We start from the raw sequence: 26,584 nt of genomic DNA, 5'->3' as shown, positions 1-26,584 counted from the left end.
ATTTTCATCTCTACCATGCACCACTCCCAGACTCTAGCAAATAAAAGGTTAACCAAACAGAAAAATATCTTCTATTGAGAAACTACACATTACCATTTTTTTTTTAAAGTGCTAAATGTGGCCATTGTCCAGATCTTTTTTTTTCCCTTAAATTTTATTTCGTTGTTGTTGAGAATATACACAGCAAAACATACACCAATTCAACAGTTTCTACATGTACAATTTAGTGACATTGATTACATTCAAGTCGTGCAACCATTCTCACCCTCCTTTTCTGGGTTGTTCCTCCCTCTTCACATAAACTCCCTGCCCCCTAAGGTTCCTATCTTCCAAGTTACTGTGGTCTATATGGGATCAAACTGATGACTTCGGGGGAGATTTTTGGTTTAAGGTTTAAAGATTATCTTAGGGCAATAGTTTCGGGGATTCCTCCACCCTCCATGGCTCAAGAAAGTCTACAGTCCATGAGAATCTGAAATTTTGTTCTGCATTTCCCCCTTTTTGATCAGGATTCATCTACGGAAACTTTGATCAAAATGTTCAGTAGTGGTAGCCAGGCACCATCTAGTTCTTCTGGTTTCCTGGCAAAGGAGGCAGTTGTTCACAGAGGCAATTAGCCACACATTCGACAGGCTCTTCCTATTCCTGACTCTCCTTCTTCTGTTTCTCCAGCTGAACAGACAGCAATTGTTGTGCCTTGGCAGATCTATTTTTCATTTACTCCACATAAAGTGTGTACATATTCAACAAAAGAGAGAGATGTATTTGCCTAGGAATAATAACATCACTTTAAGAAAACAATACATCATATAGCCTGAATTCTGAAATCTGTTTTGGATTATATGAAACTGCTTTGTAAGTTAAAAAACATTCTTCATTCTTCAGAAACATTTGAAATATTTAAATAATGCTGCTGTAATACATTTTCTTTCATGAAATTTAAAAAACATTATAACACATAGTCAGTAGAAGCTATCATCATTTTATGGGAAAGAGACCAAGTAAGTACATATACAAGCCCATTGGCAAAGTTTAGAGCTGGTTTCCTCTCCAGGATTACAGAAAGTCAATAATATACAATAATTATGTATTGTTGGAGTTAACACCTGAGCAATTTAACTATTAAAGATACAAACAACAATAACAAAAACCCTGCAAAAATATTCAAATTGGAGAATTCTAATTAAAATAATTGAAAAATACAAATTTTTTTCCTTCCAAAAAATGTATCTAAGTCAGATATCCCATGTAGATTATTCACAGGAGTCATATGTCAATCAATCTTTTCTGTATCCCTTACATAAAATTTTATAATTCACTGATGAAAAACAAACTGCATATTCAAAAACATTTTCAGGATGTATCTATAATTAACTTAGTACAAAAGTATATGGAAAAAACCAGGTATTTCAATGAAGTCTTTAAGCTTAGCTATATTTTATTATTTTTGGTGCATCTTCTTACGTATTTCTTCAAGAGCTGCTTCCTTCTCTCTCAGCACCTGCTTAAGTCTTCTTATTTTCTCATCTCGAATGGTTTCTTCTAACTCTGGTGGTGTCATGGGAAAAACATCCTCGGTATAATTTTTATTAAAGGAATGACTTTGTTCAAAACTTGCATTTGAACTCAGTGTGCCTTTCTCCTGGTTATCATGAATATAATGTTCTATATCAGTTCTCTTTTCTTCTCTGCTTTTCTTGTGGCTTGTGAGACTGTTACGTTGTGACACCTCCGAAGTCGGTAAAATACTGCTTCGGAGTTGGGAACTGGTGACACTGGTTTCTCCATTTACACCTGTGTTACAAGCACTCTCGGTTTTTCTCTTTTTTGCATAATCCATCTTCTTAACAGTTTTTGGTTTTCTTTTTTTATCAACACCCTGTTGCAATGTTGAGTAGGATTCCAAAAGAAAAACAAAATGTTATTGCCACATATATAGTATGCTCCCAAATTTAAAAAAGTGTAGATACAAATATTTAGCAATTAAATTCAACAAAGAAAAATTTTATTTGGGCCAACTAACGCAGAAAAGCAATGCTTACCAATATGAATAGCAATATTTTACTGACAGTCACTGAGATTAAATTGCTTAACATTTTCTTGCTAAAGTCAAGTGTTAGAAGTAGTACTGACCTACACCAAAATATAAAGTCTGAGAAATACAACCCATTTTTTTTCTTTTCCTCGCCAAGGCAGGAATCACATAAGGAGAATTTTCATTGATGAACTAACAACTGATTGCTCTCTGATGTTCAGAATATTAAACAGTATAATAATGATATATTCATAAGTAGGACGATGGTAGGTAAAGTTGTAAGGGCATTTCTTTTCATCATTATTGACCATGTAGGTTGCTTAAAATGTCTGCATTATAAGTAACACTGCAATGAACATCTAAATGCTTTTATTTTCCCTATGCTTATTTCCTTTAGAAAATCCTTAAAGATAACTAGAAAGTTGGTATAATACATATATTTGCAAATTTGGTGACAACCATCATTCATATTAATGAACAAAACTAGAAAAAAAAATACAATCAAGAAAATCACTTTGTAGTACCTACAAAGGGCACTGTAAAATTACCTGTTTTCTCTCTGCCTTCTTCACCATCACCTCTGTCTTTTTGTAAGTATCACCCTTCACCAAACTGGTAAAGGCATCAAAACTTTTTCCAGAGTTCAAATGGTCAGGAATTCGAGTAAGGCACACTCTCAAATCTTTAGTGAGCCCAAATATCTTTTTAAATTCAGCATCATTCTTCAGACATAGTGCCTTATTACCCACTTCTTGAGTATCCTTCATATCATTTCTTTCTTGAGTATCTTTTTTTAACGTTGATGCCATTTCATTCTGGATCTGGAATTAAGGAAGAAAACACACAAACAAGACTGCAAATTACTCGAACTATTTTATTAGATCAGCAACTAAATGAATACCCCATCTCACATAAAATAAAACATCTTAGAATACTACATGATTGGATTGCCTTACTGTCTACACTCCAAAAATTAAATTTAACACTGAAAACATAAAATGTTCCTCTGTAACTTCTCACTTATTTTCATTTCCTGTACCATAAAAGTAACAGGTGGTCAATTCTCAAACAACTAAAATGAGAATACAAAATAATGACAAGTTAAAAATAATCTGTATGACATTGTTTAGAAATCACAGTCTTCTTGAAGTCTTATGCCTTAAATCAATCTTATACATAGCAATTAGGAGTTACCTCCTTGCATCTCTCAAGTTCAACAAATTTTTTACAGAAGGGAAGAAATGCTGACATTATTAAACAGACTACTACATAAGCAAGGAAAATACTTAGTGAACGCAGGCACGTATACCTTAAGTAGAACAGAAAGGTAATTATGTGGGTATGTTGGGTAATTGGAATGAGAAGTCAGAGAGAACAAAGCGAAGGAAACGCTCCTTAGAAGAAGGAAAAAAAAAAAAGATGCTGATAAAATCTTATTTCCACAAAATGACTGAAAGGCACTGATTTAACTAGCCCTGTCTCAACCTTTCCACCTAAAAAAAAAAAAAAAAAAAAAATCACTGAATATCTTCCCTCCTCCCCAAAGAGAAAAAAAAGACAGCTCTCCTGTACGCCTAACGCTGATCTCTTTATATACTAAAACTAGTATTAAATATACATGTATATGTATGTATGTACAGAGTCCCTAGGTGGTATAAACGGTCAACACACTAGGCTGCTAACCAAAAGGTTGGAGGTTTGAGTAGGTGCCTTGAGAAAAAGGCCTAGCAATCTACTTTCAGGGGGGAAGGGGGGACAGGGACAGGGACGGGGACCGGGAAGCCGTTGAAAACCCTATGGAGTACAGTTCTACTCTGACACACACTGGGTCACCATGAGTCAGAATCTACTCAATGGCAACTTTTTTTTTTTTAAATGTATGCATACATATACATATACACACATACAATTTTACTAAGCTTTAAATATATACTATCCTTCCTCAACTCTTCTAAACCTGGTTGCTCTATTACTTTTTGTTTTAAAAGATCTGGCATTACAAATGATTGAAGAGAAAGATATTGCTGAAACCTAATTATACACTTTCTCAAACATTTCCTCAGATGAAAGCTTTTACTCAATTAAGCATTCATGTGTGTTTATGTGTATGTGGTATGTGTGTGATGTGATGGGATGTGGCAGGGAAGAAAGAGATATCTCAGATGATAACTTTGAGAATTAAGAAAGAAAATGTTTCTATATAGATATATAAAAAGAATACCCTAACATGGCAAAATTACCTTTGGTTCTTGGTCTCTGAAAACACCCTGCTGTGAAGTAACAGCTCTTGCATCAATAGAGGAACTTATTTTCTCTATGCTCTGGATATTTCCTTTTCTGGGGGTATTTTCTCCTGTACTAAATCCATCTGGAAAGACTGGGTTTGTGAATGAAGTCTTACATGGTTTTAAGTAGTTAATGGATTGGTTCATATTATGTGGGTTTAGGGTAGAAAGAGATGGTTGCTCCACCTTTTTATTCTTCTCTGACGTTAGACTGGCCATGGAAGCAAGTTGGATATTTGAAAGTGATTTTGTCTCCATCTGGGAAGATTTACTTTTTGCCAAGACAATGTTTACAACCTCTCTGGATATGTCTGTGACTGGACTTGAACTCACTATCTGTGATGTGTCTTTTCTTGGTGGAGTATCAGGAGAAACAGAATTCTGTTGGTCAATTTGTGACGGCAAAACATCCGACCCCTTTTTAGCCAACAGATAGACTTTCCCATTGAACATAACCAAAGCATTATCTTTAATAGGTATACTTTTGGATTGCGTCCCACTAGCACTGATGGTACTCAATGGTGGCATATTTACAGTGTTGTCTCCCAAATTTTTCCTATCTACAAATGTTTTTAAAATCTTTGAAGCCACATTATTTGAAGACTTAACAGGAACAAGTGATGGAGTACAAGGCTGGAGGGTTTCTTGAAAAATCCATTTCACTGGAGCAGCTTGAGAATGCTGGCCACTTTTTGCCTCTGTAGCAACATTCACTGGAATTTGTGTGGTACTTAGTATCACTGGATTTGCTACTTCTGTAACAGGTTTTGGGTAAATGTTTTGAAAGTTCTTGGTAACTACATTTTTCACTGTTTTTACAGGAGATACATAAATAACAGTAGGTATCTGGGAGGCCTCCACTGTTCCTGAAGTACTTGTGGCTGCAGCTGCAAGAATCTTTTGCTGAACTGAAGGAGGCAACGATGACGCTGGTACAGATTTCACTTCAGCATGGGCTGGAATCTGTAAATGATGCCCAGAAGGCAACACTGGAGACTTGACAGTCATTGGAAGACTCTGAGTATTTACTAAAATATAAGATGAATCATTTTGTGTTGAGGAAGGAGGAACAGCAAATGTTTGCATGGTGAGTCCATCAATTTTCACACCATGACTCTGAACTTTAGAAACTGATGAGGTAAAATTTTCAGTTCCCACAGAAGTAACTCTAACTTTTTCTGATGTATCTACTGTTCTTGAAAGAAAATAGTTTGTAGAATTGGCTGGCTGAAAAACAGGCAATTGAACTGAAGTACTTGTGGAAGAGCTGGAAATCTGAGTCTGAAAAGTAACATGAACTGGGCTTCCTGTGTTCCCTTTCAAAGCATCAGACATGACTGAAGATTGAACTAGTGGTATAAGATTTCCAGAGGAATTAGGAATTGGAAGTAATTGCAGAAGATTTTTTCCATCCGAGCCAATCGTCTGAACTACTTGGTATATGCAGCCTGAAACACTTAAAAGAACATTATGAGTAAATAAAACAACATACTACATGGTATATACATTTTATTTAAAAAAAACTTGCAAATATTATTGTAAATATAAAAACTTCTAACAAAATATAATAAAGTATATAACTTCTCATTCTGAGTTTTCAAAGCAAAATACTGTAAAGCAAAGATTTTTTGAAATAGAAGAGATAATCAAAGACACAGTCAGCTTTGATTTAGATCTTATGACATGATTAGGCAATGGGAATGAGATATTAACATTTATTCCTAAAACTAAAAGTAGACTTTTCTAAGATTTTACCTTGTAAAAAGTTACGGCTACTACAATAGGCTCCTCTTAAACTATTAGCATTCTTCTGTTCTCCTTTTCCTTGAATTCTAATTTAACCTCCACTTATTCTTTTTTTTTTTTTTTTTTTATACTTACTCTCCCTATGGGGGCAGTTCTACTCTTGTCTCACAGGGTTGCTATGAGTCAATCTACTCAACGGCAACAGGTTTATATTCTATTTCCCTGGCTCCTCTTTTTTTTTTTTTTCTGTCCCTAATCTGTTCTGTCTTCTTCCCACTGATAATTACAATTATACTGTCAGCCATACTTTTGCTTAAGATCTCTCTCTTACGGTGATATTCAGTGTGCCGTATTTTTGTACTGTGAACTAAACTAAGTTACCCATGTAGAAACCATTTTCTTGTTTCATTATTGATTGTTTTGGCACACGTGAGGTATGGTGCTCACATGGCAATTACTTACATTAATTCCAACTGCCTATCAATACATACATATAAAGCACCACAATTCAGATGAACGGTTGGTTTTCAATGAATGTAGAGGAGACTGGAAATCAATAAAATATTTTTTACCTAGCCAATTTTGATCTTCACACTTACAAGCTACTTCTTAGTACAAATTGTCCGCTTTTAAGAAAAGCCAATATATACTAATCCCTGTTTTTGTAAAATGAATTATTTGGGGATTACTTGAATGCAGACTATTTATGCTACAACTCCTTTTGGTTCCTGGGAAATACCAAGGTCTCATGGGACTCGGGGCCATTACACATGCTATTTCTCTAGCTAGATACTCCTTCCCCACACAACTCTTCCATGGCTCAATTCTCAGTATAAATGATACATTCCAAGAGGTACATTCTCGAACCACCTTAACAACCCCTGCCCTCCTTTATAATTAATCTATATTACACCTGTTAATCTCCTTTGGTACATATCACAGGTTGCAACAGCTTAATCTGTCTCTTATGTTAAACTCTGAGTAACCCCAGTGTCGCGTCCATCAGCTTATAGGCCCAGTAATGGTCTTATATAACTAAAATCAAATGAAGACAAAAAATTTAAGGGCAAAAAAAAAAAAATATTTGCATTCTCTACAGTATAAAAATATGTTTTAATACCTACAAGGTGTTTTTAAAACCTTCATGAATTAATAAAAATCAATGCTAAAAATTACATGCATCCTAGAAAGTACTGGAACTCAGTTTTACCCTTCTGCAAACAGAAATAACATCATTATATCTCTATAAAAATTTAAATCAGTCTTGTGACTACTTGATAGTACTTTAAAATGTTATAGTGACTTTTAATAAACTAAGTTAATCTCTACACAGAAGCATGAACCCAAAGAAAAGTATGAATTCTTGCTCTCCAGGCTTGAAGAGTGAAAATACACCTTCACTACTCCTCCACCACCAAAAAAAGCACACATGAACTGGGGGCAGAACTTAGTTAGCATTAATTCATTAAGCAAAAATGTACTGAGTTATATGGTCAGGCACCAGGCTCAGTCTGGGAAAACTGAACTACAGTTGGTGGGCCAAATCTGGCTCTTTGCCTGTTTTTGTGCAACCCACAAGCTCAGGATGGTTCTTACATTTTAAATTATTGGATAAAAAATCAAAAGAATAAAATTTTGTGACATAAAAATTATATGAAAAATCAAATTTCATTGCCATGAAGTTTTATAGGAACACAAGTTCATTTTTTTTATTACCTATGGCTGCTTTCACGCTACAATGGCATAGCTGAGTAGCTGCTGCAGAGATTAGGTGACCCACAAAGCCTAAAATATTTACTATCTGGCCCTTTAGAGGAAAAGTTTGCCAGTCCCCAAGCTAGATCAACCCACAACGCCTAAAATAATTCAAACTAGTGAACACATGGACATGTCAATAGGCAAATAACTAAATGACTTAAATGATATATTTGCATGAATATAAAATGCTTGTTTTTCTTCTTAAAGTAGTCTCTTCCCAAAGCTTCCAAAATATGGCATTGTCCTACAAGTACTACGGCTGCTAACCAAAGGTTCAGCAGTTCGAATCCGCCAGGTGCTCCCTGGAAACTCTATGGGGCAGTTCTACTCTGTCCTATAGGGTTGCTATGAGTCAGAATCGACTCGACGGCACTGGGTTTTATTGTTCTACCTTTATCTATAGTGACTCCTCAGTCTTCTTTGCTAACTCATCATGCTTGAATCAACCTCTGAATGCTGGAGTTCACCAAAGCTTGGGCCAAGCTCTTCTCTTCCTACTCTGTATTCTTTCCCCAGATTATTTCTTTCATTTGCATGGCTTCAATTACCACTTATATGTCGACAATCCCAGTATTTATATCTGTACCTCCTTTGAGATTCAGGCTTACATACTCAACTTTCCTCTTGGTATCTCCATTCAGAATCTCAAAGACACCTAAAACTCAAAGGACCAGAAGATCTTTGTTCCCCTCCCCTCATTTCCTTCTCCTCCAGTGTTTTCTTCTTTGGTAAATAAATGGCACGACCATTCTATCTTAGATACCTGAGTTAGAGCAGGTAATTCCTGTTTTCTTGTCCTCTACATTTATCGATCCATCACAAAATACTATTGCTATTCTCTCTTAAATTTCCCTTGACCTGTTAAACTCTTTCCAAATAAAGTTATCACTCTAGTTCAAGTAAACATACCTCTGGCTTAGACTACTACAGCAGGTTTGTAACCGGTCTTCTTTGCTTCTATCACATCCTCTCCCTTTCAATTCATTCAGCACACTAGAACTGGTCTAATGTCACTTCTCTGCCTAAAACATTTCAATTGTTCAGTTATATACAGATAGCTCTCTTACGAACTCTGACTGTAAAAAGGAAGAGAAAGACTAGCAATGAGTTGGAGAAAAAAATGGAGTCTCAGAATATATCTTTCTTATTCTTTTTAAGGTTAGATGAGCCACATCATATAAAAATGCTTATGTGAATTAGTCAAGAGGAAGAGACTGAGAATTAAAAAGAGAGGGATAATCAGCAGTGTAAGGTCTGAGGAGGAGGAAGGAAATGCAATCTACAAGATGTTGTAATTAGGTGGCATTGAGTTGGTTCTGACAGCGACCCTACGTAGAACAGAATGAAACACTGCCCAGTCCTGTGCCAGCCTCACAATCATTGCTATTTTTGAGCCCACTGTTGCAGCCACGGTGTCAATCCATCTCGTTGAGGGTCTTCCTCTTTTTCACTGACCTTCCTCCTTACACCAAGCATGATGTCCTTCTGCAGGGACCCGTCCCTCCTGATAAGATGTCCAAAGTACGTAAGACAAAGTCCTGCCATCCTCCCTTCTAAGGAGCACTCTGGCTATACTTCTTCCAAGATAGACTTGTTCATTCTTCTAGCAGTGGATGGTATATTGAATTTCTTCGCCAACGCCATAATTCAAAGGCATTCTTTTTCAGTCTTCCTTATTCATTGTCCAGCTTTCCCATGAATACAAGGCAACTGGAAATATCATGGCTTAGGTCAAATATCATGGCTTAGTCCTCAAAATGACATCTTTGCCTTTTCAACACTTTAAAGAGGTCTTTTGCAGATTTGCCCAATCCGTCATTTGATTTCTTGGCTGCTGCTTCCATGGGCGTTGACTGCGGATCCAAGTAAAATCTAGAAGATAGGTGGAGGGAATGGACTTTAAAGATGGCTGGAGAAATATCCTTCCATTGGAATTGCAGAGGATGGGTGCATTTACATGTAGGTGTATAGCTTTGGTGTCAGAAGGTTATGGCAATTCTGATAGAATGGCTTTTATTTTCTCTGTGAAAAAGGACATGACATCATCTGCTAAGAATAACAGCAAAAACAAGGGAGAGATCTGAGGAGAAGCAAGAAGATTTGAAATAGTCTTTGTGAAAGAATAAGGCAGCCACAGAAAATAATAGGGCTGCAAAGCAGTGTTAATATCAAGGAAAACAGGAAATAGTGATGCCAATCTATGCTCTTGTGAGATTTTGTCTCACTAGGTATAGGCAAAGAGAAAGCAGATAGTTGAATTCTTCCAGGGTTTGGGTGGCTTCAGAAGGGTGAAACAAAAATCAAAGAGGAGCAAAGGAGTTTAGGTTGTTGACAAAAGTTATTAAAATGATCAAACAATCTAGGCTAGATGGGAGGGAAACAGTTAACACATTAAGGGCCAAAGTATAGGGAGAAAATAAAGAGATTATTGCACTGGAAGGCTAGGTAAAGTTAAAAGAACAGTCATGGTGGGAATACTTAAGTTAGAAGTACAGGAAGTGGTGTTTGGGAAGCAGGATGCAGCAATTTCATCCAATAACAAGTTCACCACTTGTCTGTCAGTTTGTTGTACTCTGGTGGCTTGGTGTTGCTATGATGCTGGACGCTACGCCACCAGTATTTCAAATACCAGCAGGGTCACCCATGGAGAATATGCTTCAGCAGAGCTTCCGGACTAAGATAGACTGGAAGAAGGACACGGTGATTTACTTCTGAAAAAAGTGGCCAGTTAAAACCTTATGGATAGCAGTGGAATATTGCCTAATATAGTGCCGGAAGATGAACCCATCAAGGTTGGAAGGCACTCAGAATATGACTGGCGAAGAGCTGCCTCCTCAAAATAGAGTTGACCTTAATGACGCGGATGGAGTAAAGCTTTTGGAACCTTCATTTGCTGATGAGGCACTACTCAAAATGAGAATAAACAGCTGAAAACATCCATTAATAATAGGAATATGGAATGTACAAGGTATGAATCAAGAAAACTGGAAGTTGTCAAAAATAAAATGGAATGCTTGAAGATCAACATCCTAGGCATTAGTGAGCTGAAATGGACTGGTATCGGCCCTGTTGAATCAGACAATCACATAGTCTGCTATACAGAGGATGACAAATTCAAGAGCAATGGCGACACATTCATCATCAAAAAGAACATTTCAATCTATTTTGGTGAGTAGCATCTGGGGTCTTAAAAGCTTGTGAGTGGCCATCTAAGATACTCCACTGCTCTCGCCCCATCTGGAGCGAGGGAGAAAGAAGAAAACCAAAGATACAGGGGAAAGATTAGGACTAATGGGCCACAACTAACCCCAGCCTCCACCAGAAAGAGCCCAGCACAACTAGATAGTGCCCAGCTACCACCACCAACTGCTCTGACAGGTATCATAATAGAGGGTCCTGGACAGAGCTGGAAAAAAATGTAATAAGTTCTAACTCACAAAAAAAGACCAGAATTACTGGTCTGACAGAGACTGGAGAAACCCCAAGAGCACGGCCCCTGGACACTCCTATAACTCAGTGATGAAGTCACTCCTGAGGTTCACGCTTTAGCCTAAGATTAATCAGGCCCATAAAACAAAACCAGACTAAATGGACACACCAGCTCAAGGGTAAGAACGAGAAGGCAGGAGGGAACAGGAAAGCTAGTAATGCGGAACCCAAGGTCGAGAAAGGGCAAGTGCTGACATGTCACAGGGTTGGCGACCAATGTCGCAAAACAACTTAAAAAAAAGAACATTTCAAGATATATCCTGAAATATAATGCTGTCAGTGATAGGATAATATTCATACGCCTACAAGCAAGAACAGTTAATATATTATTCAAATTTACACACCAATACTAATGCCAAAGATGAAGAAATGGAAGATTTTTACTAACTTCTGCAGTCTGAAACTGATCAAACATGCAATCAAAATGCATTGAAAATTACTGGTGATTGGAATGTGAAAACTGGAAACAAAGAAGATACGTAGCTGGAAAACATGACCTTGGTAGCAGAAACAATGCAGGAGATCACATGATAGAATTTTGCAAGACCAATGACTTATTCATTGAAATAACCTTTTTTCAACAAAAATGGCTACTATACCGTGGACCTTGCCAGGTGGAATACACAAGAATCCAATCAACTACATCTGTGGAAAGAGATGAAGAAGCAGCTCAGCATCATCAGTCAGAACAAGGACAGGGGCCAACAGTGGAACAATCAATTGTTTATACTCAAGGTCAAGTTGAAGCTGAAGGAAATTAAAACAAGTCCACAAGGGCAGAAGTATGACCTTGAATATATCCCACCTGAATTTAGAGACCATCTCAAGAAGAGATCTGACACACTGAACACTAATGATCAAAGACCAGACGAGTTGTGGGATGACATCAAGGATATCATACATGAAAAAAGCAAAAGGTCATTAAAAAGAAAGAAAAGACCAAAATGGATGTCAGAAGAGACACTGAAACTTTTTCTTGAATGTAGAGTAGCTAAAATGAAAGAAGAAATGATCACGTAGAACAGCTCAACAGAAGGTATCAAGGGGCAACTCAAGAAGACAAAGTGTTGTAATGTTGGACACAGGAAGCTTCAAAAAAAGATGGAAGGAAGACACAGAGTCACTCTACCAAAAAGAACTGGTCGACGTTCAACCCTTTCAGGAGGTAGCATATGATCAAGAACGGATGGTACTGAAAGAAGCCCATGCTGCACTGAAGACATTAGCAAAACATAAGGCTCCAGGAATTGACAGAATATCAATTAAGATGTTTCTACAAATGGATTTAATGCTGGAGTTGCTTGCTAGTCTATGCCAAGATATTTGGAAGAGAGCTACCTGGCCGATCAACTGGAAGAGATCCATATTTGTGCCATTCCAAAGAAAGGTGATCCAATGGAATGGTGGAAATTAACGAACAGTATCATTAATAACACATGCCAGTGAAAGTATGCTGAAGATAATTCAAAAATGGTTGCAACAGTACACTGTCAGGAAACTGCCAGAAATTGAAGCCAGGTTCAGAAGAGGACGTGGAATGAAGGACATCACTGCTGACGTTAGATGGATCTTGGCTAAAAGCAGGTAACACCAGAAAGATGTTTACCTATGTTTTACTGACTACACAAAGGCGTTTGACTATGCTGATAATAGATTATGGATAACACTGTACAGAATGGGAATTCCAGAATACGTACCCAGGGCAGAATTAAGGCATGTGAGGCCCCTAAACACTGATGATCTATGGCGCCCCTCCCCCGCCGCTTAATCACACATTAAAACGGGTTACGTGTTTATATATATATATACACACACACGCACGCATACAAATGTGTGTGCCTTAGCTATCCACAATTTAACTTCTTTTTGGTGGTGCAGCGGTTAAGAGCTCAGCTGTGCTAACCAAAGGTCAGCAGTTAGAATCCACCAGCCGCTCCCTGGAAACCCAATGGGGCAGTTCTACTCTGTCCTATAGGGTCACTATGAGTTGGAATCAACTCCACGACCGAAAAGGCGGCGTATGCCATTTTAACGGAATGAGATGAACTGGATTATAAAATTTTTTATGGATGGGGGTATTAGGATTTTTACTATATACTACATTCTCTACAAAAGGGATATTCCATATATTCTACAAGAAAATACATCAGTGAGCTTGTTTCAATGATTGATGTAAAATTCTATTGATCTCCCACAATGAAAAACTGACTTTCACCAATTTTGCTTTAAATGGCTCACACTTCAATTTTGATGCTTGTTTTGTAATAAAAAATAGCTGTCATAAATAAAAAGATGTCATAAAAGAAAATTTAATCATCAGAAAACATTACAACAAATTACTATAATTTATTTTTAGATAAATCTTTCATCTCTGACATGTTATAATTAAAAACATTTCTATTCTTTGCTCTTACAAATTCTTCAATGATTTCATCAAAATTAAGCTGCTGAACAATATCTATACCCATAATAAGGATACTGAATTGAATCTTCCTTGAACCACTGCTGTACACTGAGGGTCTGTGAGTCTCTTTAGGGACGAAAATGAGCATTCTGTTCTGTAGTTTGCGATCATTAAAGTTAGGAATATGTGTAATTTCAACATTGGGAAATACACATTGTATTTTACCTTCTATTATGCCTACATGAAAAAAATGTCTTTCTTAAATCTGTAAACTCAATTCTCATTTAATAATGAAATTGTTGCACTTCTCTATGAAGGTTTGTATTTAAGTCATTGGGATAAGTGTTCCTGGAAGCCTTCATTCATTCTTCATCAGGTATATCCACATTGTTTAAGAAGGAAAATCTATTTGAAAGAACTTCATACACTTTCGCCCTTCTTTTCATGCAAGATTCAAGTGTGTCAATGATGGTGTAGTATGTGGTTATGTGAAATTGATCTCTGGCACTCAATAATACTACTGGAGCACTTCCATCATTTACTTGTTTCTTTCTAATGTTTCTGTGACAACGAACTGCTTGATAATCAGTACCTGGCAATACTGTTTTGTTGTTTTCAAAGTCTTCCCTTAATTTATGTATATACCCTGTTAAAGACTAGTAGAAATATGAGCGTGTCTTTAAATTTACTTCTGAATCTTGGAGAGCTTGACTCATTCGATGAAACTGCTACAATATATTATTCCACATAACCAATATAAATACATAGTCTAGCGTTCAGACTTTGTTGGCGATGTTTTCAGCTTCCATTTTGGTTATCTCCTTTTTGTGTCTGGTCTAGCAATATTTTCTATGGCATCTAGAATCTGACTCTAGGATTCCAGGATTGCACTCGTTGCTACAGCATGCGCTTTCCAACGTGTACTAGAAAGACATTTTAATACTCGATCATTGCCTAAATATGTTTTAAGAACTACCAGTCAGTGAGTAGGGATGGCAAAAAATGTGTAGAGTAACTAACAGCAGAAAAAAAAATTAACTACTTCCAAACAAGGTACTGCACTACATCCTAGAAGACTAAGTCAATGTGCAGCACAAGCTATGAAAATGACATATTACGTTCTAAGTTTTCTTCTGCATGCCGTTATAATGCCCTGACATATTGGCAGGACTGTGAATAGACTGGTCTCTGCACTTAGAAAAATCAATTTTGTAAACTTCACATAAACAGTGAAGTGCTTGATTTGCAATTTCTTTACAAGTTATGTTTTTCTAAGCTGGTAAATGTGATAAATCCCACAACAGGTTTATCCATCTGTTAGAGATACATATCTTAAAACAATACTTATGATCTGCATGAGAAAGATCAAGAGTGGAATCTACAAACTGAAATATCAAGCTATACTTATTCCACTGAAAACAGTTGATCCAACTTTATCACTTATTAAGTACATTAATTCTTAACAAGTTGTTTTAGACATACACGATGGGTTGCCCTTTCCTGTGTTACCATACTTTGATATGTGACCTGATAAAAATGGATCAAACTGAGCAACAAGTTCAAGTAAACACCCCAAATCTCCATTTTGGGGACCCAAACATTTCATTTATCCCGCAAAAAGATAGTCCATGTTCAGGTATTGTTATAATGACAGCAACAAACATCGCAAAACGGCTTTCCAATACTGACATTCTTCATTAATTTCTGTTCCCGGTTTATGAATTAAACCAAAACCACATCTTTAGTTTAAATATGACAACAGATCTCTGTGAATTAAACTGTTTTCATGTTTAGCCATCATATTGGAGTTGCACCAATCACTAAATCCATCCATAGCAAATTAAGAATTAAATGATTTAGAACTAAAGAGTTTACAAACAAAACAATACACAGAGCTGACTGATGTAGAAGACAGCAGCCATTCCCTCTTATAATTTTCGCCATTTGCTTTGCACCCTAGACAAATACTGTCTATAGAACCTTGTTTGTTTACCATCCAGAAGTTTTTGACATGAATTTACAATTGGCTCACTGTGATGTCAACAATCACTTGTCCCCTCTTTTCATCCAATAAATTTACATCATTAGAAGAATAATTATCCCACAAAGCAGGGTTTGTATTCTGTTATTTATGGAGTCTGCAGATGCAACAACTTCAGATTCTGAAATAGTTTCATTTTTTACAGCATTATTAATTTTTTTTTTACTATAGCAAGGACTGGATGCAGAATTCGGGAACAAATTCTGTTATATTCATATTGCTCTTAGTAATTTCAGCACTAGCGGTACTAGCACAACGATTTGCACCCATTAAGCTAGAGCATTCAACGAAGTCTCTTCTGATTCGCTATGTTTTAAAAAGGAAGTTACTTCTGGAGTTGTCTTTAGGGATTCACACATCTTTTTTTTTTATCTTCTGCAAGCTTTTATTTTTGCACTCCACTTAGTTGTTGCTGTTTCCTTTTATACAGACATAAAATTGTCACTTTTTAAATTTGATGCTACTGCAGCAAACAAATTTGAATAACTGAAAATAAATAAAATTTTAAAACAAGTAAAATTTATAAAATAAAATATACATTCGAATTTGGATGTTAACACAAAAATTTATATTTGAAAATTAGTAAGTAAAAAAAGTTGATTTGGAACATGTAATTTTATTCTTCAGGTCTGAGGCAGCCAACAGTACTTAAAAACCAATCAGAAATAATTTCATTCGTTTGTCATACAATGTTTGTTGGCAACCCCTTGGCAGATCTCAAGTGTTTTTCATCTTGAAATACCACTTAAAAACTTGAGCACTCACTTTCTGTCCTCTGGTGCTGCATCTTCACAGTTCACTGAACTACTGCTGATGCCCAACAGCGAAAAGAGTGATCGCAAAGAGCACAATAAAAATACAAGGGCATGCTCCATATGAAGACGCATTTCAGCTTGCTTTGTGCAGGACCAGATATGCCACAAGTGACGTGATTATACTGCCACTAACATGTTCCTATGTGGTTGACAAAAGAGAACTGAATGTGAGGTTATATACCCCATTAGCCCGAAATGAAAAAGAGAATGTAACTGTTATCATACACAAAATTTTAAAATGGTATCAATTTCATTTGGTGCCCTGCCAGTTCCCTTCAACTTCAGTGCTTGCTTTAACTTGTGTCCTGTCTGCTTGGCATTTATAGGTCTTTGCTTTGGACAACTGGTGCCCATTTTATTTATGCCCTAAGCACATGTTTACCTCACTTATTGGATAATCCATCCTTGCACTTACCCTATTTTTACACAAATAGCAAGTGCCTTCTACATTTGTCTGCCAATAGCTACCTCCCCTCTCAAAGTATGTTCATAAGCCTGCTATGCTGTCTTTTATAGCAACATGTAAAAAAATTAGCATAGCGGCGCTTATGAAAATATCTTGTGGGGAAGGGAGAGGTTGGCAAACAAACACAGAAGGAACATGTTATTTGTGTAAAAATAAGGTAAATGTGCACATGCAGAACCTGTACACAGACCAAGGTACAGTTTTTCAAACAGAACAAGGGGATACTGCATGCTTTAAAATCAGGAAAGGTATGCATCAGGGTTGTGTCCTTTCACCATACTTATTCAATCTGTACGCTGAGCAAATAATCTGAGAAACTGGACTATATATGAAGAACAACATGGCATCAGGACTGAAGAAAGACTCATTAACAACCTGCGATATACAGATGACACAACCTTGCTTGCTGAGAGTAAAGAAGACCTGAAGCACTTACTGATGAAGATTAAAGACCACAGCCTTCAGTATGGATTGCACCTCAACATAAAACAAAAAGTCACAATTGGACCAATAAGCAACATCATGATAAATGGAGAAATGACTGAAGTTCTCAAGGATTTTCTTTTACTTGGATCCACCATCAGTGCCCACGGAAGCAGCAGTCAAGAACTCAAATGACATATTGCATCGGGCAAATCTGCTGCAAAAGAACTCTTTAAAGGGTTAAAAAGGAAAGGTACCACCTTGAGGATTAAGGTGTGCCGAACCCAAGCCATAGTATTTTCATTCACCTCATAAGCATGCAAAAGCTGGACAATGAATAAGGACGACTGAAGAATTGATGCCTTTGAATTATGGTGTTGGCGAAGAACACTGAATATACCATAGACTGCCAGAAGAATGAACAAATCTGTATAGGAAGAAGTACAGTCAGAATGCTCCATAGAAGCACGGATGGCAAGACTTCATCTCAAGTACTTTGGACATGTTATCAGGAGGGACCAGTCCCTGCAGAGCAACATCATATTTGGTAAAGTAGAGGGTCAGAGAAAAAGAGGAAGACCCTCGATGAGATGGACTGACATAGCAGCTGCCATAATGGGCTCAAACGTAACAACGGTGAGGGAAGCACAAGACCAGGTAGTGTTTTGTTCTGTTGCATATATGGTCTGTATGAGTCGGAACCGACTCAATGGCACCTAACAACAAGGTCCAAGTAGATGGCTAAGAGAGAATGGAGAATAAGATCACTGGAGAAAAAGATCTTTGTACTGAAAGACCAGGGTGGCAAATATGTTATCAATATAGATGTTGAAGTTATGCAGGATTGGAGAGAAGACTGAGAGGTAGGTGACAAGTTTTCAGAGACAGCAAGTTGATAGATGATGGTAAGAAAAAAAATGTTAGGCACTGATATGCCAGAAAGGTTTCTTGAAGCCCACTCCCTTCAGCAGTCTATTTTCTTTCCCATTATTCTACTAAAATCTCGTTTCAAAGATAACCAAATATATGTCCTCGCAATTAAATCTGTCTTTATCTCATCCCCTAGGTGGCTCTCTGCTACAACTGACACTGCTACCTAATTACCCCTCCATCCTGAAGCTTTTCCCTATCCCGGTTTCCACTACATAAACTTCTGTTTCTCTTGTCTTTCTTAATGCTCATTTAGTTTATTTATATATTTCATCTGTAAGTAAAAGATTAGAAGCTCCAACAAAGCAGAACACATACCTTTGTAATTATCTGTTTAGGGGCAAGCACACTTATTAAATCTTTAGTAACATTTTAATTGACATGGTATTTAAAGAAATGACACACACTGCTGATAACACTTAACATACTTCATTATTGTTGTTAGTTTCCATCAAGTTGATTCCAATTCGTGATGACCCTGTGTATGCAGGGTAGAACTGCTCCATAGGGTTTTCAAGGTTATGCTCTTTCAGAAGCAGACTGCCTGTCTTGTCTTGTGAGTCACCTCTGGGTGGGTTAGAACTGCCAATTTTTTAGCTAGTAGCTGTGACACTCAGCTGCCTTTACTTCATTATATGAGCCTCTACATCTCTGCTCTACTGAAAAAAAAAAATTGTGAATATTGCACAAACTATTCTCAAAAATTCCATCATTAGATTTTCCTCTCTTCTCCTTCTTGATTTCCCCTCTAAAAAGTGAAGAAAAATACAGCTTTTTCCAGGTAAACGCATTAGTAGAAATTCACATACTCTACCATACCATGAGTTCCTTAAGGGTAGGCTATCCTATTCATATCTATTTCCTCTACATTTAATGAAGCAACTGGCACACCGCAGACACTCAACAAACATGAACTGAATTGAATTCCACCAGCTATTTTTTAAAAAAAATCTATGACTTCCTGCAACAATATGGAATGAACTCTAAAAATTAAACTGAAATGCAGAGTGCTAAAGAAGCGATAAATGAAGGTGAAATCATACTTCTTCAATCAACGTACATTTTTTTCAGAACTAAAAGAACGTTCCATTTAAGAGACTAAATAACTAAGATCCTATAAAGATTCTATTAAAGATCATATCCTGCTAGTTAAGGTCAGAACTAGATTCTGCATCCCATGCTCTGGTTTGGTCATTTAAAAAGAAAAATCATCAATATGAAGCTGATTTTTGAGCAAGGAAACTACATCAGAAAAATAATGCTGTTTAATACTTTAAAAGAGAAAAGAACATATTAGAAAGATAAGCTTCTTCTAATCCTCACTCTTGCAATTACTAGTTGATTTATTTGGAAAACTTACTTAACCTTTTTGAATCCTGAGCTGCTAATTGTTAATGCTCTTGGCTGCTAACTGAAAGGGGAGGTTCGAATCCACCCAGAGGTGCCTTGGGAGAAAGGCCTGGCAATCTACTTCCAAAAAATCAGACATTGAAAACCCTATGGAGCACAGTTCTACTCTGACACACATGGGATAGTGTCTCGTCCTTACACACACGCCCACACACAAACTCATACAAATCACAAAATTTAAGATAATAAAACTTCTATTGTATACAATTGAATATAAACTGAACTGACTGACAATGAAGCATAATCTTTCTAACCACACTAGGCCCCCAGCTAAGCATAATACTTTTAGCTCCCCATTTGAGAACCAGCGGTTCAGGGAGCATACACACCAACTGCCAATTACGTGATATCCTGATTCTTATTATCGTAGGATGTATTATCAAAAACTTGTATTACGATACCTCTAAGCTGGTAGAGGAACCCTGGTGGCACAATGGTTAAGTACTCGGCTGCTAACCAAAAGGTCAGTGGTTTGAACTCACCACTCTGTGGGAGAAAAGACCACTTGTTCCCGTAGATTTACAGCCTAGGAAACCCTATGGGGGCAGTTCTACTCTGTCCTATAGAGTTGCTGTGAGTTGAAATCAACTCCATGGCACACAACAAGCTGGTAACTCTATTTTCAGTTCTGATCCTGCCTTGAGTTTCAGATTCAAATGATCTTCCTAACTGCTTTTTTGGTGTGTTCCCATCTCAGTTAATTTACCCATATCCACCCAGAAAACTGACATCATAACTTATACACCTCTGTTCCTCATCTTTCAGTGCCAATTCACTAACAAGGTCTACTTCTTTTCCCTTCTATATCTGTGAATCCCAGTGCTTGGGTTATCTGTGAATCCAGCCCCTATCCTGCATCAGCTAATTCAGGCCCTTAAAATCTATGAAAAAACAACAAAAATAGCATCCTTATATGCCTGGCCCCTCACCCCCAAATCCACACTGCCATCAGTTATCTAAAATGCACTAACCACGCGAGAGCTTTTCTTAAAATCTGCGGAACTCCAATAGACCTCTTTAGCAAGACGCCTGGTGGCACAGTGGTTAAGCGCTCAGCCACTAACTGAAAGATCAGTGATTCAAACCTTCCAGCAGCTCCATGGGAGAAAGATGTGGTAGTCTGCTTCAGTAAAGATCTACAGCCTCGGAAGCCCTATGGGACAGTTTTACTCTGTCCTATACGATAATTATGAGTCTGAATCGACTCAACAGCACCCATCAACAATCTCTTTAGTGGGACAAACCACACCCTCAAGAGCTATCTAGTTATTCTACTTGTAGTTTAGAATCAAGCAATTACTAATAAAAAAATCATACTATTTTACGCCTCTGTGCTTTACTTACCAGTTCCCTCTGCCTTGCTATATCCTTGTATTCATCTTTAACTGGATAGCTGCTTATGTTTCCCAACTCAGCTGCTCCAGGTATCTTTCCCACAGCTACCTTCCTCTGCCCTCATAGCACCCTGCACATAATGTTATCATAAAATTTATTACATCATCTCCCTCCCCATCCCTGTAAACTGTAAAGTTTTCATGGGCATGGATCAGTCTTATTCTTTAGTGCAGCCTCCCCAGCTATCATAGCCTATCACATAGTAGGCACTCAATGAATGTTTTTAACTGAATTTCTGAAATACACAACTACTAAGAGGTGGAATTAAAATATGAACCCAGATCTCTATAACTCCAAAGCTTATCTTCTTTCAACTATACCATTATAATTCCTGTTTTGTTATTTGATAATAAGGTCCAAATTCAGATAAACGAAATGTATACTATCACGAATATCTTCCAGATTTTTCCTTTGTGCTATAAGCTTAAATTTAGATTTTACATTTTAGGTCCGGATAAATTAGAGACACTTTAAACAATAAACATTTTATATCAGTTTTGAAAATTTTTTACCAGTGGAAAGCAATAACTCAAATATCTACAGATACAGTCATTTTTAAGTTCATGATAAGCAACTTATTACCATCAAAAATATTACTTGAAAAATAAGAAAAAAAAACTAAGTTTCCCATAAACTGAGGAGCTAACATTAAACATACTACTTACAAAATTATATCTGTATACCATGTAGATTGTTACAAAATAGAATGGAATCAAATATGCACTCAGTAACCAAAATATATGTCCAATATCTTCAGAAAAGTATCTTGTAAATGTCCCAAACAGGTGATGTAAAACCTCAGTGATTTGAAGGCAGTAAGGAAAAATAAATGCATTCAAAGACTTTTAAAGCAATAATGTATAAATTTATGAGTTAATGAACTGGAAAATACAAATGTAACCAAAATATAACGAGTTATAACACTTTTTAAAACCCCAAATATAGACAGTCAAAAGAATTAGAAACTGGTTAAGAGAGTTAAAGTAAACAATAAATAAAAATATAAAGTTCTTACTCTATTGTATTTCTGATATAGAAAAAGAATGCACTGTAAAAACATACAATTAGGGTAAGTCAGATTTCATCTAGTATCCAGGTATTAAAATATGGTAGAAAATATTAAACAATCATTAAAAAGTAATTCTACTTTTGCGTATTTGTACAGGATACTATTTCTGCTGCCTACCTCCAAATTCTACCACAAAATTAAAAAAGCGAGAATTTTTTATGATTCCACATACAATGCTTTTTTCTTGATGGTTCTTCAACATTGTCTTAGCTCACCACTGTTGTTGTCACTTGCCATAGTGTCAATTCCGACTCATGGTGACCCCATGTGTGCAAAGTAGAACTGCTCCATAGGGTTTGCAAGGCTATGGCCTTTCAGAAGCTGATCATCAGGCCTGTATTGCAATGTGCCTCTGGGTGGGTTTGACCACCAACCTTTAGGCTAGAAGTGGAGCATTCAACTCTTTGTGCCACCCAGGAACCCATCATTGATGGGTGCTGTGGAGTCAATTCTGACTCACAGCTACTCCGTGTTACAAAGTAGAACCGCCCCATAGGGTTTTCTAGACTGTCATCTTTAAGGAAGCAGATCTCTGGATCTTCTCTCCCCAGGAGCCACTGTGCGGGTCCCAACTGCCACCTTTTGGGTTAGCAGCTGAGCGCTTAACGATTGCACCACCAGGGCTCAAAGACTCCTTAGCTCACCACCATTAGTGATCATTTCCCTTTACAATATCGTGCATGCTTTTAAAAAATCACAATTATATATTTACTACAATTAGATTTTGTTATCTACATGTAATTAAGTCTACCTCCTGCGTTAAAATTTGTACAAAAGTAAAGTTCTATTCTTATAAGGTGATAACAACACAGTGTCCTATTGTTTTCCTATACTAAGTATTTTACGTATATTCATTTTCAATCCTTAAACTAATTCTTGGTGCTATTATTTATAGACTAGCAACCGAGACACAGAAGTATGAAATACTTTGCCCATGGACTTGCGAACAGTAATGGGCAAACCCAGAATTAAACCCAGGTGCTTCCATTTTCTTCAAACACAAATCCTCTTTCATGAATTTTGCATCTTAATTTCCACACTTTTCCCTTCACATTTTCCTTCTGCAAAAGATTCATTAACTTATCTTTTCCTCACCATTTACCATCACCCACTAACCATGGAGATGTAACTTCAAATATTCTACCTTAGGTAACACCTTGTTCCCATTTCATTTGTTTGATAAATACAAACTTTTAAAAAGCTGCTAAATTACTGATGTTCTCTAAATTTACAAATAAATATGTCCTTCTAAGAAATACTGGACTCTCCATGTCAAATATGTATTTCCTCTACATAGACATCTAACTAGAAATAGCACTCTAATCACACCTGCTACAAATACGCTATTCCAAAGGATTGGTTTTATAAAAGAATTTCTATTTTTACTTTCCTCTCTCTTCATATAAAGCTAATATTTTTTAATAAAGCATTCAATTCTATTTCCTTTTTTTAAAGGAATTTTTCAATTTCTAAATTCATATAGTATTACCAATTACACAAAAATAATATCCTTACTTTTTTCCTAACTCTATTAAATTATGATTATTTTCACTTAAGGTCCAGAACCATCAGGGCTGCACTTGCTAAAACGCGCAGACTGCTGCATATATTTTCCTACGTATGCGCCAGAATCTTCCAGAAGGTTTTGCTCACACAGGAGCGTCGGCCATGTTGGTTTCTCTCTCCCGTGGAGCTCTACTCTGTAGGCCCATGAAACTTGAGACGCTGGATTCCTCCGGAGCCAGGGCAGCGGATGAATGCGTCAGGCTCTGAGGAGGTTTTACGTTTCCAAGAGGAACGCGCTCAAACGACTCCCTAAGTGCCAAAGTGAAGAGCACTTCCCGCTTGAGTGGCTCAACCTGCCGGGTCAAACTCATCTGAACTGCAGAACAGGAAACGACGGGCGACTCGACATCCAGCTAAGAGACGGGGCCAGGGGCGGGCGTGTGGAGGAAGATTCGAAACCGGTACTTACCAATGCGAGGCGTTGCCTTTATTTTCCTCTGCGGGTTTCAGGAAGACCCTCTGTAGATTATTGGACATTTTAGAGGGGGTGGGAGGGAACAGCACAACCAGAAAAGGGGGTTGTGTAGGGCCGAGTTCTCAAGGGGGCGAGAACCAGAGCGAGAGAGTGTTGGGCTAGAGTTGCCCGGAGCAACTCTGAGGGGTTCGATGCTGAAACGGTGGCGACAGCTGGCACTCGAGAGGGCGTATCCTCAGACTTCGGAGGAAGTCGGCGCAGCCACCCATACACCGGAAGACTAGAGGCTGGTGACGGCGCCTGCCCTACCCTAACCTCCGAGAGAGTCGGTCCGAAGTCCCCGCCCCCAGAGCCTACGACATCGCCCCATAGCCACCCGGACGAAGAGCGGGAGGCGTGGCCTCAATGGCGTCACTCCTATGGGCTGGGTCAGTGGGTGAAGACAGAGCCAACCTACCTTTGACGGCCCCGCCCACCGAAGCCGCTAGTCGGAGCAAACCTCAGCCGGTGGCTTCCGGGATCGTCACATCCGGTTGCCAAGGTGACTGGCTCGCCAAAGCCCCGCCTTTATGGTACAATCCAATCGCGAGTGGCATTTGCTACCTCTTTTTCCGGATCAAGTGACGAATCACTAGAGAAAATTCTCCAGACATCTACGCGAATTAAAATGTTTCCGGGGTCAGTCGTAAATTTTCTGCCTTTGTGTTCGCCTCTGGTGTAAGTTTTTCGTTCCCTGCAGTGCTTCAGAAGAAGCTGGCTGTCTTTTGGAGTCGCCACGCTCCCATGGCGTGAGGAAATTTTAGACGCTTGCCTCTAGCCAGCGGTGTGTTGTTGCTACTTCTAGGAGGTTTTTTCGTTTTTATCCTCTTTTCTTGATGTTTTACTTTTAGACCGAACCTAACTCCCTCCCCCCACCACACGTTTATGCCAAGTCAAAACCGTCATTTACTGTCATACAGTTAATTCATTCGTTCTCTACAAGTTTCATTCCCGATATAAGCTTTTTTTTTTTTTTTGGTATCTTTATTTGAATGTCCAGATAAAAAGCTTTTCGGAAGTGTCATTTCCTGCGGTTAAACCATTTATCCCCGAAACAGGTTCTCGGGCTTAAAAAGTAAAAATTTTAATTTAGTTGGGAATATAAGGAAGGTATTTTTTATAGGAGAAGTGGTCTGGAACATCCAGTTTCATCTGGTATAGTCAGTCCCTGGGTAAACTGGCTTACACTGTTCCAATTTAGGAGACTGACATAAAGTAGACAGTTTATGGCTTATTTTGATCTTTTTAAGAGTGTCATTCTCCTGAGTCTTTAAGAAACTAATACTAAAGAATCTGATGTTCTGATATATTTAACAGAAAGTGATACTTTACAACTACTGTTCACTCTCTGATAGAGATAACTTCAAGTATATGGAATCCTGTATCTATAACGTTTTCAATTAATGAGCACTCGCAAATATTTCCCATCCTAAAGGGAGGGAGGTGGTGAACCCTCAATGCTCTCTTGGTTTTGATTATCCTATCTGTGATACTATACTATCCTGTGCTTAAAAGAGTTGTCTATTCTTGTCCCAATTTCTCCCTCTTCATCCCTTCAGGTCCCTGAGTGGAACAAACGATTTGTGCTCAGCTGCTAATCTAAAGGTTGGCGGTTTGAACCCACCCAGCAATGCCACTGAAGAAAGGCCTGGTAATCTGCTTTATTGTCAGAGATTGGGTTCCCAGTGAAGCTGACTTTTAAGATGGACTTTGATATGAAAGGAGTTTATTAAGAATTAGTACCTAGAGAAGGAAAGGAAGCAAAATTGGCCCAAGGGAGAATTTGGGCTATTAAGTTTCAACAAAAGAGATCGCCTTTCCTGCGTGGAGCTCTAAAAATGAGATGAATTTTCAAAGTTTTACTGAGTTTGGTGAGTGGGCTAGACCTTTATACCCCATGGCAATCTATCACTGAATGCCGGCTCTCCCAGGGAAGGGGGCATGCCCTTGGGCAAGAAAGATTTCTTTAGCTAAGGCGCTTACTCAAGGATGCTGATAGCCGAGGCCTGTCTGCTGGCAGCACTGCCCGCAGCTGGAGGAATAAGAGAGCTTTGGGAGGTGCATCACAGCATCCGCTGCACTTGTTAAACCGCTGATGCAGCTATGTGTTACAATTGATGCTGATTATCTCACACTCATTCAAAATACTCTGCTCAGCAGCACTATTAATTCTCTCTCTCTTGATTCCACTGACAATATACTTTCCTGGTTTTTCTCCTACCTTTTTGTCTACTTCTCAGATTCCTTTGCAGATATAGTCTTCCCTTTTCAACCATTAAATAAAAGAGTTCCTTAAAT

General features: G+C 37.8%; 1 protein-coding gene across 3 annotated transcripts; it reads right to left on the bottom strand.

Moving 5' to 3' along the window:
* Positions 1–134: 134 nt before the first annotated feature.
* On the bottom strand, positions 135–24,585 carry LRIF1 (ligand dependent nuclear receptor interacting factor 1). 3 transcript variants are annotated; one of them, XM_010589563.3, is made up of 4 exons: positions 24,242–24,585; positions 4,276–5,776; positions 2,584–2,856; positions 135–1,879 (listed from the first exon to the last, which is right to left on the bottom strand). In XM_010589563.3, the coding sequence occupies exons 1-4, from the start codon at positions 24,307–24,309 to the stop codon at positions 1,442–1,444; spliced, it is 2,280 nt and encodes a 759-aa protein (XP_010587865.1). In that variant the 5' UTR covers positions 24,310–24,585; the 3' UTR covers positions 135–1,441. The 3 variants fall into 3 exon arrangements, with proteins under 3 accessions (XP_010587865.1, XP_023403223.1, XP_010587866.1); XM_023547455.2 differs by having other exon boundaries at positions 4,276–5,768; positions 24,242–24,584; XM_010589564.3 differs by lacking the exon at positions 4,276–5,776 and having other exon boundaries at positions 137–1,879; positions 24,242–24,576.
* Positions 24,586–26,584: the final 1,999 nt, after the last annotated feature.

The sequence above is a fragment of the Loxodonta africana genome, chromosome 3, assembly GCF_030014295.1.
Source record: "Loxodonta africana isolate mLoxAfr1 chromosome 3, mLoxAfr1.hap2, whole genome shotgun sequence".
NCBI classification, from domain to species: domain Eukaryota; kingdom Metazoa; phylum Chordata; class Mammalia; order Proboscidea; family Elephantidae; genus Loxodonta; species Loxodonta africana.
The sequence above is the reverse complement of the archived record's forward strand: the minus strand, read 5'-3'. Positions and strand labels throughout refer to the sequence as shown.

Bases quoted from the DNA above. Each gene is read 5' to 3' on its own strand.
- LRIF1 (XM_010589563.3), bottom strand. From the start codon at position 24,309: ATGTCCAATAATCTACAGAGGGTCTTCCTGAAACCCGCAGAGGAAAAT. The intron at 5,777-24,241 runs GTAAGTACCGGT...TGTTCTTTTAAG, and splicing joins AAAGGCAACGCCTCGCATTG to TGTTTCAGGCTGCATATACC. The intron at 2,857-4,275 runs GTAATTTTGCCA...CCTTAATTCCAG, and splicing joins TCAGAGACCAAGAACCAAAG to ATCCAGAATGAAATGGCATC.